Here is a 17,418-nt window from a genome sequence, read left to right on the forward strand (position 1 = left end):
CGACGCCGCTGGAATAAACTCGTCGCGTTGTAGAGACTTCTCACTAAAGTACGATTTGGTGACTTGCTGCGACTTTCCCTTTTGACAAATGCAAGGGTGGCAGTGGCGCCAGTCGCCAGTGGCGAGAGTGTTGTTCCGAGGCCAACGAGTGCATGTCAAGAGGGACGATGTGTTTCATCTGGCTGGCAACAAGGTGGCAATTCGCAAAGGTATTATTCATTTGACACTGATTCGTATTTGACTGACAAAATTGATGCTGGGTACTGTAGATGCGCAAAATGTATTATTTCGTGAGGCAGAGCGACACCTTTTTCGCCGACGCCCATTTGTTCAGCTTCGGTGGATCACAGAGCAACGCCATGTTGGCATTGGCTCAGTTGGCCAACGCCAGACGCGTGCCGTTCACCTACTTCAGTCGGGAGCTGCCGCTCAAGAACGATACGGTGAAAGGGAATCTAGCACTGGCTAGGGCACTCGGTATGCAACACGTGGGGCTCCATCCAGATGCGTACCATGACCTGGTGCGTACTCGCGATTTCGAGGCATTTCTGTACAGTAAGTTGCGTCCTTCATTGGGTACCAGGAGGTTGTATGTGCCACAAGGAGCGGCATTTCCTGAGGCGCAAGACGGCGTCAGATTGCTGGCCCAAGAGATCAACGAGTATGTCCGGACACAGTGTCCCGGCAAACAATTCTCCGTTGTATTGCCTTGTGGAACGGGCACCACAGCACTGTACTTGGCCCAGCATCTGCTCCCAAGTGTTAATTTGTATGCAGTTCCGTGCGTAGGTGATGCTGCGTATCTGCAGCAGCAATTCGAACAGCTTATTGACGAGGATCCGTCCTTGCAGCCGCACACGGCGTTGTTGCCTCGCGTACTAACCCCGAAGAGGAAAAATCGTTTCGGACGCCTGTGGTGGCCGCTGTATGACATGTACCACGAGGTTCTACAGGAAACAAAAGTGGACTTCGATCTTGTTTACGGAGCGTTCGCTTGGCACACGCTGTTCTCAGACGCATCAGTACTAGACAAGGTGCTGGATCGCAACAACACTAGCGTGTCATTTCCCGGAAACCCTTCCAAACAAGACGAGCGTGAGCTGATGTACATTCACACGGGTGGCACATCCGGCAACACCACAATGTTGGCAAGATACGCGCGCAAAAATAGAAAACATGTAGAGTATTGAGTGAATTTTGAAAGGCTCGTCGATTTAGGATCTTTGAAACGACACGGACGCGTCTGGTGGCGCCGTATCGGAACGAGAAAACGCAGTTCAGAGGACCAAAGCTTTCCTGTGGCTAGACAAAAGACGACAATGTCGTTCCGCGAGCTTCGGAACCTGACGGAGATGATGCGATCTCTGGGGTATCCACGCCCCATTTCGATGGAGAATTTCCGTACGCCAAACTTCGAATTAGTGTCCGATCTGCTCTACTGGATGGTGAAGAAGTACGATCCAAGCTCCAGCATCACCGAAGAAATTGACACGGAGGACGACCGAGTCGAGTTCTTAACACAAGTGGCCACTGAAGTGCTGGCAAAAGCTCGTATTCGTCTCAACCCGAAGAAACTGTACGCAGCTGACGGCTTTGCTGTCAAGGAGTTGATCAAGCTTGCTCGTGTGCTGTATGAGGCTTCACGGATCGATCTGGCTGCACAGCAGGAGCCCGACGATGACGACGACGAAGTATCAGTCAAGTCTATGCTAGGATCACGTGTAAAAGACCCCAAGGCGACACGCCAGCTCGCATCGGACATCACGCAGTCGGGAGCCAAGCTCTACGACCTCCTGGATACAGAACTCGATGTCCGCGACGCAAGACAACAAGCTATCCGATTTCTGGATGCCCTCTCCACTAACCATGAAAACTCGAGTGAGCAGAAGTTCCTCGAGCGAAGTATCCAGGATATTTTGGTTAATCTACAAGAGAACGTCGAGCTCACGGAGCGTCAAGTGGTAGAGCTGGATGCTGAGGAGAAAGCTCTGGCAGCGAAGATCAAGAAGGCGCAGACAGATCTAGAGCGTAGTGAGAAACGACTCAAGAGCTTGCAGCATGTTCGCCCTGCGTTTATGGACGAGTACGAGAAGCTGGAGAAGGAGCTGGAACGCCAGTACGCCATCTATTGTGAACGCTTCCGCAACCTCGACTACTTGCAACGAGAACTGGATCTGCACAATAGTCGAGAGATGAAGAAACTGGCAGAGAACGACAGATCGCTCAAGAAGTTGCAGAAGAAATTCCGCGACGACGAGCTGGCCATTTTACGCGGTGAACAAGAGGATCAAATTGAGAACTCGATGCTGGATGCGATGGAGACCACCAACAATAACAGACATAGTGGTGGGAGACCACGGCAAGCGAGCGTCTCTGGCAGCAACCAAAAAGGTCGCGGTGCTGTGAAGAAGAGAGCTGGTTCGGATGAGGACAGCAGCTCGGGAGGAATCAGTGGCAGTGGCAGTGGAAGCAGCGATGACGACGACTCAAGCGACGAAAGTGTCGATGGTGGACGTCGGCCAAGTGCAGGGAACGCCCATGTTGGCGATGGATCGGATTCGGACCAGGTCTCACTTGCAGACTCTGGCGAGCTTATCGACAACGATGACGACTCGGGGTCTGATGCAGGGTCGGGCTCTGGCTCGGGTTCAGGCTCAGGAGCTTCGGGCTCGGAGACGAATTCGGATTCTGATCAAGATTTCTGAGCGAGTAAGTGGCATCCGAGCTTGAACTTGTTCGTGTAAGAGAGCTCTTCGCACTAGCAGGATAATAACAACGTGTATCTATCTGCATCACTTGCTTCATAATTCAGTCTGAAGCTTTATGTGTATAGTTTTCCTTTCTGGGTACTGCTCAGCGAGCAGTGCTCGCACCTATCTGTGATCTTGAGTGGGCCACATGGCACGGTTAGATTGCAATTGTCAGAAAGGTTACTTCCGAGTACATTGGTAATCTATTGTAATAAAACCCGTCATTTATTCAGATTTTATCGAAACTTAACGATAACAAATTTTATCGAAGAGGTATAAACCGGTAAGGTATCGGAATAAGTTTCTGTTTATTTTCTTAAGTACGAGATCTGCGAGCCGCTCATTTTCGAAAAGGGGAGAAAGCGCGAAAAAGAAAACGCAGAGGAGTACCATGCGCGACAACGACGGAGAGAACGGGCCAGCGGATACGGGAGGGATCGTCCAAGAAGGTGGCCCGCCTAGTCCAGCCCGAGCAGGCAAGTGCTGTGCAATGGTTTAATAAACGTTTATATGCTTATGCTGGATGAATTACAGCTCACGATTGTGAGCGCCACTCAAGCGATAGTTCCAATACCGCTAGCGCTCGTGCGGAGCCGGTTATCGAAAGCAAAGCCGCAGTAGACGCGGGTGACGACGTGATTGCGTGCGGATTCAAATTCCTTTCTTCATCTAACCAATTTCATTGTTACGCTATAGATACGTCTCCGAAAGACGATGTGGGTGCTAGCGAAGGACGTGGAGAGCGTGTTCTCTCTGGGGGTATGGGAAGCGACACTACTGTCCCCAGAAACGCACCCGGCGCAACTTGTGTCGGCTGTGCGTCACGTCGATGAAGAGGCTGGCCGTAAAGACCCAATATATCGTACTTGATGCTAACGTTGCTCAAACACTAACGTTGCTTTGATTTTACTGTTGCTTTATTAACGCTATCCTGTATTTGCGCGAATAACACAGCCAAAACAGCGCCAAAATTCGGCGGCGACGCGGGTGGCAATGTCAAGGATGTGTGCGAGGGCGGAAACGGAGACGATTCAACGCTCGGAAATGCCTCGAAAGGCCAAGTTGGCGATGGTGACGAGGGTGCGTGTCAAGATGCGTACGGCAGTATTCTGCATACGCATCTTCTCAAGACTTTTAACTCGCGTAGCCTCTCCGTGGAACTGGCCCGACGAAGTTTTCCACATTGGTGTGACCGGCAATCATCTCCTCGTGCTCCTTCTTCGTGTTGCTGCTGCGCACACGTGGTTGCCTTGGTACAACAAACTAGAGGTGCGGGGGTGGTTCCTCGACGCTACTCTCCTCCCTCTTGCTTTTTTCAATGCAGGTCTCACTCTTCTCCTCATCCTTGCAAGATGATGAAGTGCTCCTGCCGACTTCATGGGGCGAGTACAGACGGAGCTTTTTCGGCGACTGCAAAGCGGGACCGGCGCTCGATGGGCTGCACTCTCGTTTGGTACCAACTGCCACATACAAACGCTAGCAATAGCAACGCTAAACAAGATCACCATTAACTTTAAGCAACATCAGGATACAAAAATCACTACCCTTGACTTGACGTCCAGTGTTTCCGCGCAACTGGTCGCCATTGTTGCCTTGGCCACGCAATCTAGTGTCAACACGAGCGGGGTTGAACACTGTTTCTGATATATTAAAGAAGTATCCGTATATTGTGAATGAGCAAACATTGCGTGTCCGTGTGCGTGCATCAGAGACGTAACCTAGCTGGCGCTACGTGATTCCGGAAGACATGATTAGTATCATTGCAAGCTGCATTGAATAACTACGCGTTTTGTCAAAAAGAGGACCGAAAGACCAGAAGCAAGATGCAGGAGGCGGTGGATCTAACCAGATGCAGACGGTGGCCGATCTAACTTCAGTGGTCAGCTCTTCGGACGATAAGACGCTCGCGGTCTAGGTGACGCCACTGCTGGAACCATTTTCACGGTAACGTCGGAAGTTAGCGTTGCTAGATGGGCATTAACGTTGCATTAGCGACACTATTGTTGTTGAAGCAACGTTATCGTATCAGCTACTAACTATTTTTCCTTTTGTTGTTGCAGTGAATGCGTACACATAATGAAGACCTACTGCAGAATAAAACAACGTTTCAAATGGTGGGAAAGAGGCGAGGCTTGGATAAAAACAGCACTTGACGAAGGTCACAGGACGCTCCATTAAGTTTCTTGCTGACGAACTGGATTCATAGGGCAAGCCAGCAGCTAAAGCAAAGCAGAGGCTAGCGCATCTAGCCTCTGAGGTCAATGCGGTTTTTGATACTGTGTGTCTGCGTACAAAATTCTACCACAAAAACTCTATAAAAGGAATCTACTTCGAGGAAGGGGTAGGGTATGTGGCGGATCGTGCTTGGCTAAACGATGCCGTGTTGATCTATACTTTGGACTTCATGACATGCAACTAGATAGGCGCTCATGCACTGTCGCCGATTGTGGTCGGCAGCGAGAAGTTTCCGTCTCCACCGCGATCAAAGCTCTTCTCGATGAAGTTCATCGCTCTACCCGTCAACATCGTAGGATGCCACTGGACGCTTGTCGTAGTGGTGGTGGTGCACAGACATGGTGCGATGACGGTGTACATGTACGATCCGCGATGTACCGCATCTTACAGATCAGTTATGGAAAATATATGAACGACATATCTACGAGAATGTCATTCTCAGTGGGAATGCCTAGAGACACGCGAAGAAGAACACCCGGTTCCGACACACGTGAGCATTAAATCGTTATTGTTGCTTGCCCAACCGGATGAATACAGCAGCGGTGTCATGGTCTCGACAATGACGTACTCTTTTATCTATAGCGGACGTGGATTCACGGCCGACACTGTAACGAGAGACGTTATTTAAGTGATGTGGCTGAGGTTGATGTGGATTCTCTTATCCAGATCACGCCGTGAACCAGTAGGGGAAGCCGAGAAAGAAGAACTAAACAGATAGGCAGGCAGTTGGCCAGTGCTATCGCTAAAGGAAGTAAGAAAAAAACTGGAACTAAGTAAAATATATTGACTGTTACAAATGTCACTTCAAGCTTCAACTCGTATTTTCTGAAGGTTGTCATCCTAATCTTGGTCCGAATCGTTTGATTAATCAAGAACGCCCTCATGAAACAAGTCAATAACATTGACCGAAGTTTGAGCGGGGCGGGCTTGAACTTGGACAGATTGAGCTTGGGTCGGTGGACGCTGACCACGCTGCGGCTACATCCGACAAGTTCGGCGTCACTAAGCGCTCCTAATGCGTCTTGTAACGTTCCGAGGGGACATCTTGCTTTGTTCGCTGCCAGCCATTGCGTCGAGATCACTCTGCAATAGAATTCGTTTAGGTGCTTTGTGCTCGCATGGTGATCTCTGCAGAGAAGTGCACTATACTATCGACTAAGAAGAATAACGTTATTCTGTAGACGACGTTATATACGAACGACGCTAACATTCAGCAACGTTAAAAGAGCAACGTTATATCGGAGCAACGGTAACTTGATTATAGCGGGCTTACTTGTCTTGCAGGATTAGGCCAGGAGTACTGACAGCGAGGAGACGTATTTGTCGCCCAAAGACGCCTCGTAAACGCCAGGGAGGACAGCTCGCTCGTACGTTCGATTTCTTGGTCCAGCAGAACCTTAAGCTCGCCCTGAACTGCCGCCAGCTTGCGCGTGTACTCCTCCATCTCCACTAACTTCTCCTGAATCGTTGCTATATCTTGGACTCTAGAGCAAGCAAGCAGTTGCGCAAGTCGCGGGGCCGACCGTGGTCTGGTTGCTCCTTCGTCACTCGTGCTGGAGTCAGCGCCTGCGCGGTCCTTCATCGTCGCTAAGTAGATTGTGAGATTTGTAGTCAGAAAAAAATAGGGGGCAGTTTTAAATGCTTGCTATGTCCGGGTAACGATTGTCACTATTTTGGTGAAAATCTTTCTGCTCCTTTTGTTTCATTTAGAACACCGATAAACCAGTAGAAACCAGTTTAACGTCGTTAGCGTTGCGGTCGTGAAGTTGTGATAGGGTTAAATAACGTTGCATTAACCCACTCCACTCAAGGGGTCCAGAAATGATGCATTTTCTCATTTTAGTTTGTAGCAAAACATGTTAAGTAGCATTTCGGATAACTGTTAAAATTAAGCAGGTGGTCACTTTCTCCAGAAACAGAAAAGGCCATGGAGGTCAGCACGCGAGTGGCGCCCGCAACGGCGTCGACTCCTCCCTCGACGCGTGCGGACCCTGCGACGTCATTCGATACCTGGATGCTGCAGAAGCTTCGACTGGAATGGAGCTCGCACGAGTTCGGCGGATTATTGACGCCTTCAAAACTCGCGGAGGCCCGTGCCAGCTTCCCTCACCTGGAGACGCCTATTAAGGTAAGCAAAGTCACTGTACTGCAGACCGATTTAATTATATCCTCACCACTAGATATCATTTTGCGTCTAGGTTCGTCTCCTCCTGTCACTTCTGAGTGTCCGTCGTGATGAAGCGGCTGGCAAGAAGGAGGTGGCCGCACTGCTGCAATTGGCAGATAAGGACGCCGAAGAGTGGGTGAAGGTCACTGGTGGCCTCATCAAGCAATTCCTAGTGCTACAGGGAGATGGTCAGTCCAATGACTCGTATCTACACGCACAACTCGAAGCCACAGCTTCAAAAGTGGTGCAGACGTTGGCTGGTCCTCACAAGCGACGCAGTAACAGCTCGTCACACGCTGCAATGGATGACTTTTTCTCGCTGGAGAACGGCCTATTGAACCCGTCGCTGCGTCCTCAGCTGGCTCCAACTGCAGCCACGCACTTCACAGTGAGTGGAGAGGACGACGACGTCAATGGCAAGGAGAGCGATGTGGGAGTGTCGCCTGTGAAGAAGCCGCTGCATCGCCCCCAGATGGCGCGACCAGAAGCGTCGTCTGCGACTTCTACGGCGTCAACAAGGTTGACACCGGCGGTGAAACCCCCGGTGGGCAAGAAGAAGAACTTGACGGAATTATCGTCCGAGATCCGACGGAAGGCAGACGCTGGACGCTTCAAGCGACAGAGAAGTCGCATCTCTATGATTGATATCAACGAGGTGAAGCAGATCGAGTCGGAGAAAGCTCAGAAGGCGGAGGAACGGAAGAAACAGAAACTGGTGGCGAAGGAAAAGGAGAAGGAAAGGGCCAGGGAGAAAGAGAAGGAGAAGAACGCTGCAGCTGCGGCGGCTAGTAGTGCTGGCGAGATTTCTGGAGCTGTGGATGGCGCAGCTGCCCCAGCTGTCGTCAACGACGAACACGCTGCCATTGCTGCCGATATCTTTGCGATGCACCAACAACCTGGACCGGACGAGTCGATGCAGCAGTTTTCTCAGCAGCAGCTCCAGGTTGAAGACGATACCGAGGCCACTGACATTGGTCAGAACACTGGTGGAGATGAATACGTACCGGATGGAACCCAGGCGTTGTTGAACGCGGCGTTCCACTCCACCCAAGACATCATGAAGGAGGTTGTGAGTCAGCAGAATCAACACATTCAAGAACACCAACAAATCCAACAGCAGCAGCTGCAGCCTCCCACGTACCAGGATCTGTACCGGACTCAGCAGCAAATGCAGATGCACCATTTGGCTCCTCCTCAGCAGCAGTATCACCAGGGGTTCGAACCGGAGGATGCCAGCATCAACAACACAAACACGGCAGGAATGGCCATGGGATTTGGGGGCTACAACTACGGGAGCACTGCAGGATACTATGGCGACCAGTTCGGTAACTACGGCAACGCGTTTGGTACAACAGGATACGGCAATTCTGCTATGGGACAGCAGGACAACAGCATGGGTCTGCCTCCTTTGGGCGGTCGCCAGTTGGGCTTCGACCCCACGCAGCAGCAACAACAGCACCAACAGCAAAACAACGGAGGATACATGGGCGGCTCAGGGGAATACTGGAGATAACTAGGTCGAAGGCCATGTCGGCACGTAAGATTGTGCAAGTTCATATTGTTTAGGTCTGTTGATAAGCAACAAACTATTCATTGCCGTTATGTGTTTCAGCCTTCTCCTCTCTAAAATCGGAGGTAGTAGTGGAAAGCGTGGATATAGGGGAACCCTCCCACGTTACGTACGCAGTCACTTCGCTCGTATCCGTCGGGAATGGCAAAGCTCGACGCGTTCTGCGGTCCAACATGAACGTTTTGCAGGTCGAACGTCTGCAGCATCGTGGGTTGCCCGTTAATGACATTTTCTTCCGTCAGCCGAATCGGAACTGCACAGTGAATAACGACAACAGTTAATTAAATCTAAAGCCTCTTCGTTCGGTCCAAGCCACCTCAGTACCATTCGTAGCAACGTCACTGTACACATGCACACGAACGTTATCGTGTGTGTGCACCCAATGTTCACACACTTTGCCTCTCACACTCTCCGTAGCCTAAGGAGTCCACCGATTTAGTATTACAACCAAGCAAGACTGGCAATAATCAACCCGACATACCACAAATTCCTGAGTAAATGGGATCTCCGGTACTGGCATAGCGTCGCCCAAGTAGGCACGTTCGCACTTTCGGAACTCTCCGCTCTTGACCATGAACTCTTGTTTCTAGCCACAAATATACTCAGCAAATAATATAAAATACTAGTAGCAATAGCGTAGTTATCGTGTTTTCTAGTAACCTGGTCGTAGCGCCGCACAAAGGTTTTGCCTGCGTTGTATCCTTCCAGCATCTCGGCCCTTGCCAGTTGCTGGTCAAAGTCGTACTGGACCTTCATCCTCCCCATGGACGGTGGATACTCCTGACGAGGATCGGTGAGATGTGACAAAACCAACACCTCGGCTTGGAATTGATGAGGTAACTGAGGGGGCGAGCGCACACTGGAGACGCTCTCAAGGAGCAGCAGTAACAGCAGCGACAAGACCTGGAACATGACGAAGATCCACAGTACGAATGTGTCGTTTCGTTGATACGCTTCGAAGTTGATACAAATCTCAAGTGTAAAATCGGTCGCGATAGCATTTGTTGTTATAGATACCCGACAATAAAGCACTTCAACTTAGAACGGTGTGAAGACCTTGATGTCTGTAAATCCAGAGCTGATGCACACGTTGCTTGTGGCGTCGACTTTTCGAAGCCACAGCTTGACGAGTTCGTGTAAAAGTCGATTGTCACCACATATTTCATTCCTGAAGTTGCTCTGAAGCTCTTACGTCAAGCTAGAACGATGGCAGTTCCGTCATTTAATTACGTTGCAACACTCGCTAGTGCTGACTGCGCGCAACCTTTCCCACCGATGTAACTCTCCACTGTCACGTGCCGATTCCAGTCGAATGCAGCAGCAACATGTAGGTGATACGTTTTTGTGTTACTGCACACTGTTCTGGTGTACAATGGTCCAGAGTATTGACAGCCGACGGTCGGCACACAAACATCAACACTGAGCGTGGTTGCCACCCACTGCACCGGAATCGCTGGAGCCATACAGCTCGAAGTCGTTGGATGCTGGATAGTTCTCCCGTATCACACCTTTTCCCAGTTGCGTACTTCTCCACAACCACGTAGGGACTTAAGCCAAATGCAGCGGCAACATCGTTCCAGTTCGGCGCGTCGCCGAAAGCTACCGCCACATCAGCTTTATACGTCGAAAACTACGGCATGCCGTACCACTGTAAGGCAGTGCATGCTGATGTCGCAACGCACCACACAGCAGGCAACATAACCGCCTGCGTCGGCTCCGCATTCGGAAGCGTGCAGTCACCATTTTCCGAGTTGAAGTTCACAATCGATTTCAGCGACTTATTCGTCACACCATTGCCACAAACTTTTCTTGTCGAGGATACCATCTTTACCAGCAGCACACGACTGGCTAAACGCCTGGGCTGAGGACACATCTAGCGTAGTCACCGCCATCCCAGTGCATGTTGCACTAACATACGTCGATATAGTAACCGACTTATCAGCAGCTCTAATTGCAATGTAGCTTGTGGAAGCAGATATCTTGTGGCACCTGCCGTCTGCCCTATACACCGTGACGTTGGCCAGCTTGCTCCCAGCGCAGCTCTTAGCGGCGATATATGACTCCACAATCACATACGGTGCTGCGCCGAACGCCGAAGCCACATCTGTTTGGTACCGAAAGCATACTGCACGCCGTACTGCTGAAAGGTGCAGCAGAACCCATGCAGACCGTGGTCAGTGTGCAAACAGTAGCAGGTACCATCACCTCCAGCATCGGTTCCGCATTCGGAAGCATGCAGCTGTCCGGATTTGTGTTAAATTTCACTGTGCCTTCAACATCAAGGGCGTCACTCCGTTTCCGTTAGATCTTTTTGTCAAGGATGCCATTCGCATCAGCTGGCCAATCGCCTGGGCTGAGGTCACATCCAGCGTAATCGTTGGCACCGCAGAGCAATCAGCACTTGGATGCGTCAATATAGTCACCGACTTGTCAGCAGCTCTACTTGTCATGTAGCTTGCGGACGCGGCTGTCTTGTGGCACTTGCCGTCCGCCTGATACACCGTGATGGACGACAGCATGGTCAAAGCACAGCTCTTGCCTGCGACGTAGGACTCCACGATCACGTGTAGTGATGCGCTGTAAACCGTTTCCAAGTCTGTTTTATACGTAAAAAAATCGCGGCACAGGAGTCCGGTGTAAGGGTCAGCTAATCCCGCGCATACTGTGGTGTCGGGACCACAAGTCGCTGGCGACATCACCTTGAATGTCGGCTTTATGTTGGCAGCTTTGCAGTCCCCGGTAACTAAGTCGAAAATTAGCACCGCTTGTAGCGAAAAGGGTGTCACACCAAACCCGAAAATCTTCTTGTTTGGAATACCATTCACACGATTAGCCCTCCGCTTGGGCGGAAGTCACATCGAGTCTACTGTAGTCGCCACCATTCCTGTGCACGTAATATTTATATAGGCAAGGTACGCCTTCACGACGACGTACGGGATCTCCCCGAAAAGATACGGCAGTGTCGTCTTAATGAAATCGCTATTAGCAGTGCCATCCGTGACCGAGCAGATAGTAGCAGGAAGCAGTGAGCTTCCTGCAGGTGTCTCCATGCAATCAGTATATGGTGCGCAAAAGGAAACTGCTGGGACAGCAGTCACCTTAACTGGCGTGCTTCACATGGTGACACAGGAGCTTTGAGCATCGTAAATCACGTTACCTTCCAAATCCACAAACGGCACCGAGCATACAACAGCTAGCAACAGAAGCCCGACATGGAGCTTGAGCAGCCACAACGTGGCCCACATGACCACCGATAGTCGCTTGGTTGACGCTTGGACGATCGAGGAACAATTCTTTACATTTGTCCACAGCAAAATGTCATCCAGATGAAGAGACGTTAAGATCTTGCTGAGGGGCACAGGTCGTTAAGGATCTCAGCACACGTCCGCATAAATGAGCGGTCGACAATCATCGTAAACCTGCCTGTACATTTACCAAAACTCATTCCCTTCGCAGATTTTCAGCACAAATCTTACGTTTTACAATCTATTGCAGCATGTACGTCTGGATGATCTTCATAAGCCCAACGGGATTGTCGATGTGTACCCAGTGTCCAGACTTTTCCAGTAAATGATGATAAACCTGGTTGTCTTGCTGGGCATCGAGACGGTCCAGTAGGTCGGAGGTCCACATATTATTCTTGGAGGCATGAACAAAGTGGATCTCCACGTCCTTGCCCTCAGTTACTGGTGGATTCTCCACGACTGGCCAGAGATCCGACGCCAGGAACGACTGGAAGAGTTGCTCGATGACATCCACATCCATTTTCCACTCGTAGAGCTCTGGATTTTTACTGGTGAGACGAAGATTCGTAGTGAGCCACTGCGCTTCACCGAGCGCAACACCGTGGCCCTGCAAGTCCTTGACAAGCTGAGCCTTGGAACGGATAGGTAATGGGATTTTCTTGACGACCGGTAGGATCGTCTCGATCGAGTTAGTCAGGTCCCGACTCGCGTAGTCCGTCGCACCTACACAATTAGAGCGACGTAAAATTAATTTAGTATTGGAAGGGAATGCGCGTAGCTCAAGTACAAGTACACCACTCGTACCTGTTCCAGGGAGGGAGTCAAGGACCCACACCTGACTGGGTGGGGCGCGGTCGTGTTGCATGCATTGCTGCAAGTACGTCAGCGCCACCTTGCCACCAAATGAGTGTCCCAACACAGCCGTCGGCTCAACTTTCAAATGATCAGCCAGTTTTCTATTGATTTCATGGTCCAAGCACATGATTCAGGAAAACGCCGGGCGAAAAACAGGGATACTGTGGATCGCTGATGGAAACATACAAGACGTCGTTGGCGCATGCCTCCAGGTTGTGTGGCTCTGAGAATGACGGAGAGTCTCCGTGGCCTACATCAAGCAATGCAGCCACCACTCGTTTGGCAACCAGTGTCATTATGACTTAAATCCGCCGACAACTCACCACGCAGGTCCAAGCAGATGAAGCGCCAGTCTGGGTTCGCCTTCGTTAGTCTGCAACAGCACACAAGCCATCAGCAATACTCTCCCTCTCACACACACACCTTGCACAACCCCTCTCTTGTTGCCTACTTCTGGGAGAACGTGCGCCAGTTGAGCTTGTTCCCTGTGTCCCAAAAGCCCGAAAGCCACATGCTGTTGTCAGTCCCCACTCCTCTGTTCCTCAAAATCAAAAGATCAATACCCCTCTTACCAAGAATGCCGTGTATCACCAGCGCCGTCTTGGTTGGCTCCTGTCCGCTGCTCGAGTCCTCAAAGACTCGATACGACAGCGTGCTCTTCTCCCGACGAGCCAAGGCCCTGTGGAACGACACCCAGTCCCCTCGTCAACCAACCATCCTTCCTCTTCTTCGCATAGCCAGCAGCTACACTCAATCGCACCTGCGAGTGGCGACTCCACGACGCACGGTGGAGCCGAAGAGTGCGCCAGGAAGCCTCATACTGCAGACACTTGATGAAGAAGCGATACTAACGCCAACGCTGGATGCTGATTGGTCGTATCGCTTTGGTGCAATCATTAGCGAAATGGATACACTCTGACGAAAGTTGAAGTTGCATGTTGGCAAGGTATCATAATTACTCAGCGCTACTGGTTGTATTGTCGGACTTCTTCCATCTCCAAGGAGGTCTCGGTCCCATAGGAGTAGTCGAGAATCTCGTGACGTGTGTGGACTTCAAGGTGCTCACACTGGCCGACGCCTTGCGGAATGTTGTTGGAACTCGGAGACTAACACGGATGCCGTCCTTCTTGTCGCTCTCGTTGCCTTTGTTGCTCTTACTACTCTTTCTAGTGCTGCTCACCTTACCATTCTTGTTGTTTCTGCTGCCCCTACTAGCCCCCAATCGCAATGGCAATGGAGCTACCTGTGCATCAGATTCTGAGCCGGAAGACGCGGTCTGCTTCTCTCTTATTGTTTTTGACACTTCGCTCGCACCACTGGTAGCCAGATCGTGTAGACGCATCATCTTGGGCACCAGCATGAGTCCGAGGACAAGCATAGTAGCGCTCAAGACGATGAAGGAGAAGAAGAGGAAGAAAACGGTGGCCGAGAGAGTCACAAAGTAGCCCATCGGTAGCAACAAGAGACTTGAGAACAGCACCACACAAGCCGATGCGAAGATCCATAACGACTCTTGGAAATCGGATGAGACCTTACGGATCAATATGGACAAGTACAATCCTCCGAAGAGCATCCCTGCCTTCCAGAAGAACAAAAGCCCCACGAACACTGAGCTACTGGACGCACATCGCACGCGATCGACAGCTAGTCCGCCAATTTCTGCTACCGCTTCAGCCTTCACGATAGCATCCGATGGAGATACAAGCTGCCATGACACTAGAATCACAATGTCCACGACCAAGAACCCTGCGAGCACCTTTATCATGGATCCAGCAGACAGCACAACGCGCTTCATCGCGCTCGATAGAAATACTCGATACACACGCATCGATTTGACAACCAGCGAGCCAAAGATTAGTGTGAAAGCCCACGATATCAGTGCAGGACGCAGTGCACACACAACCCGAGACGGTGCATCACTGTAGATAACAGTAGCGAAGCACATGAGAGCTCCTCCAAGCAGCATCGTCACGAGGAACTGGTACTGTGATCGCTTCACGATAGGTTGTTCGCGTTCATAAACCACGAAGCCTATGCACCCCAGCATAACGCATGCAAGCAAACACGCTAGAAAGAACACCGCTTTGGACGCCGCGGTGTTGTAGGGAATGTATTCGCAGTCGATAAGTACTGGATCAGGCAGAGCTTTTCCGTCGGTACACTCGCTTGAAAACGTGGCATTATTTGCTTCCGGTAACAGCCAGCGGAATGTCACTTCGCGTAGTCCCGAGCCCGTACAATCCGAGACATCGTACGTATAAAAGCTGGTATCACAAATCGGCTGCGTGCCCAATGACGCCCAAATGATCCATGTGTTGGTGTTTTCAGTCAGCCATGAACATGAACGGCTAGTGGTCAACGTGCCAGGTAGTCCAGAGTTCGGTAAATAGTATGGGTCGCATGTATAAGGCAGCGAGATATTATCTGGTCGCGGCGATTTCCAATAGAACTTTGCACGCCGAGGAAAGGATTCTTCCCCATCCGTGTTGGCTTCGCATCCGTCCAGTGAGAAGCTAAAGTGTGTATCGAATTCACAGTCTGGTAGTGGTTCCAGCCATTGACGCCAAATCTGATAGTTCTCGGGTTTGCGAAGCCAGTTACAAGCTGCCGTAAAGTAAGCCTCTGTTTGTGAGAGAACACCAGCGTCACGTACGTCGTTGTATCCACTGAGCAGGGTGTCTTTTCTTGTATAGCTAACATGTTCATGAGACTGGCCATTCCACCATCGCTTGATGCCAGTATCTTAGCGAGATACTTACCAAGCGTTACTCGAGGAAAATCGACTCGAACAGGGTTATCTGTGACTTCACCATAGCCATTCTCGCCAAAGCCACCTGTATGCAAAGCCGTTTGTTCCGGAGTAGCCCAAGGTAAAGCTACCCTCTCAACCTGGCCAGTGCGGCGTTGGAAAAACTCGTCTGGTTGATAACTGTAAAAGGCAACCGGTGTGTTGCTTGCTAGAGCATCTGATACATATTTTGCCGCCCCACTGATTCCAAGGAAGCAAAAGTAAGCAGGAATATCGTTGTTCGATAGAGACGCTTGCAGGTATCCAACATCGTAAGACGCGTCCATCATTATCACTACGAGGCACTCTCCACCTTTGCTTTCGCGTGTTGTACAAGCCTTGGATTTCGAGCATGAGTCTTTGCAGCCTAGTATACCGTCCTCACAGCCAGATTCCTTTGGTGGATAGTGAGCAGCATTGTTGAAGAGAACAGAGGCACGCTGTTCGTGAATTAGAGCTTCTTTATCGCGATAATCCCGCCAGAAGTCAGCACTAAATGCACTGAGTCCAGCCTCGATAAAAGACGTACTTGTGAATAGCCCAGCAAGACCGTCATACCCAACACTCCCAACGAAAGAGGACTCGTTGTAATAGACTGCGAGGGCACGCTGAGTCGCTGCATCCAGCCACACTTCGACGTTGACTTGAGTAGGCGAGCAAATTCCAGTTCCAACGGTAGACATGCGCTGGGTCATATCGGCTGACCCAGAAGCTTGAAAGAATGAAACCTCATACCCCAACTGCGGACACGATCAAGTGAGTAACAAGTGGAGATGGAGGACAATACACGCTCTCACGTACCAATTCCTGCGTCAGGATCGCTACTACTAAGGTTGAAAGCGAATGTGAGCTCCAAGTATCGATCTCCATACCGAGAGTGCCGCTCACTCGTCCAGCCTCAACGATGTTACCGTCTTCATCTACACGTGCCCCGACACCATAAAAGATAGAATCCGAAGGCATGCAATCTGATTGAAACAGTTTGTCGCGAGCTCGCGCTGTGCGTTGGTCGTTGACACGGAAACGCGGCGTGTTGAGAGCCCCGTGAAGGTAAGGGTTCACCAACGTGCCGAAATAATCACGATCTGGTAGCGGAGATCGACAAGTTTTTCGAGATGAAAGCTGCCCAGTCATCGTCCAAACAAGTTCCCAAAAGCTGGTTAGGAGCGACACGAGCTCGTGTTGTCAGTACTTTTGTCTGCATGAATGGAAGAGGTGAGAGGTATACTAGATGGCTACGCAGTGACTTCACGATCGCTCTCACCTGCCAGAAAATTAACACAACCAAGAATTGTGGAGCAAATTGCAGCTTTGATTTGATTCCATGCAAAGCCTCGAGCATTGCGCCAGCCTGATGGGGTAGGCAGACGAACCAAATTGGAGTCGTTCGTTTCACCGTTTGGTACATGGGTGGTGTTGTCCTCTAGGAACAAAAGTTTATCAACAAAATTGAAAAACTAGAGTCATGGGAGTATTTCCTGATCTCTGAATTGGGCGTCACTAATCTCTATCGAACGCCTACTAGTCTACCGTTGCTCCATTAACGTCCTTCGTAATGATATTCTTCTTCAATGTGTCCGTCATTCTCACTGTCGTCACGATCAATGTCACCGTCTTCACTTTCATTTTGTGCATCCTGAGCTTGCAAGTTGAACATGCTGAACATTTGAGTCCTTGGAAACGGTGATATAGTCGGCGACCATGGCACTGCAGCGTCGATCGGCACCTAAGCGAGTGATTGATCCTCGTGACGGGGACGAGTCGGCCGAAGAACTGTGATCGGAGCGATCATCGAAATAGTCATTCTT

At 50.6% G+C, this 17,418-nt stretch overlaps 6 protein-coding genes across 6 annotated transcripts; 4 read left to right on the plus strand and 2 right to left on the minus strand.

The window, feature by feature from the left end:
• Positions 1-269: 269 nt before the first annotated feature.
• Positions 270-1,190, plus strand: PITG_06777 (uncharacterized protein; the record flags this gene model as incomplete). The annotated part of the gene is made up of 1 exon (XM_002904722.1): positions 270-1,190. One exon carries the CDS (start codon positions 270-272, stop codon positions 1,188-1,190), a length of 921 nt encoding a protein of 306 aa, XP_002904768.1.
• A 129-nt stretch (positions 1,191-1,319) lies between these two features.
• Positions 1,320-2,705, plus strand: PITG_06778 (clusterin-associated protein 1; the record flags this gene model as incomplete). The annotated part of the gene is made up of 2 exons (XM_002904723.1): positions 1,320-2,501; positions 2,568-2,705. 2 exons carry the CDS (start codon positions 1,320-1,322, stop codon positions 2,703-2,705), a joined length of 1,320 nt encoding a protein of 439 aa, XP_002904769.1.
• A 436-nt stretch (positions 2,706-3,141) lies between these two features.
• Positions 3,142-4,230, plus strand: PITG_06779 (uncharacterized protein; the record flags this gene model as incomplete). The annotated part of the gene is made up of 4 exons (XM_002904724.1): positions 3,142-3,243; positions 3,447-3,594; positions 3,705-3,830; positions 4,103-4,230. 4 exons carry the CDS (start codon positions 3,142-3,144, stop codon positions 4,228-4,230), a joined length of 504 nt encoding a protein of 167 aa, XP_002904770.1.
• A 2,682-nt stretch (positions 4,231-6,912) lies between these two features.
• On the plus strand, positions 6,913-8,665 carry PITG_06780 (uncharacterized protein; the record flags this gene model as incomplete). The annotated part of the gene is made up of 2 exons (XM_002904725.1): positions 6,913-7,113; positions 7,184-8,665. The coding sequence occupies 2 exons, from the start codon at positions 6,913-6,915 to the stop codon at positions 8,663-8,665; spliced, it is 1,683 nt and encodes a 560-aa protein (XP_002904771.1).
• A 110-nt stretch (positions 8,666-8,775) lies between these two features.
• PITG_06781 (uncharacterized protein) lies at positions 8,776-9,634 on the minus strand (the record flags this gene model as incomplete). Its single annotated transcript, XM_002904726.1, has 4 exons — positions 8,776-8,975; positions 9,047-9,131; positions 9,204-9,308; positions 9,383-9,634. The coding sequence occupies 4 exons, from the start codon at positions 9,632-9,634 to the stop codon at positions 8,776-8,778; spliced, it is 642 nt and encodes a 213-aa protein (XP_002904772.1).
• A 126-nt stretch (positions 9,635-9,760) lies between these two features.
• On the minus strand, positions 9,761-16,744 carry PITG_06782 (serine protease family S33, putative; the record flags this gene model as incomplete). The annotated part of the gene is made up of 16 exons (XM_002904727.1): positions 9,761-9,890; positions 10,249-10,321; positions 10,838-10,862; positions 11,146-11,299; positions 11,657-11,756; positions 11,880-12,015; positions 12,305-12,690; positions 12,772-12,900; positions 13,146-13,195; positions 13,274-13,307; positions 13,395-13,501; positions 13,583-13,704; positions 14,003-15,426; positions 15,582-15,977; positions 16,140-16,350; positions 16,412-16,744. The coding sequence occupies 16 exons, from the start codon at positions 16,742-16,744 to the stop codon at positions 9,761-9,763; spliced, it is 3,810 nt and encodes a 1,269-aa protein (XP_002904773.1).
• Positions 16,745-17,418: the final 674 nt, after the last annotated feature.

Source organism: Phytophthora infestans, genomic scaffold, assembly GCF_000142945.1.
Source record: "Phytophthora infestans T30-4 supercont1.10 genomic scaffold, whole genome shotgun sequence".
Lineage (NCBI taxonomy): Eukaryota > Oomycota > Peronosporomycetes > Peronosporales > Peronosporaceae > Phytophthora > Phytophthora infestans.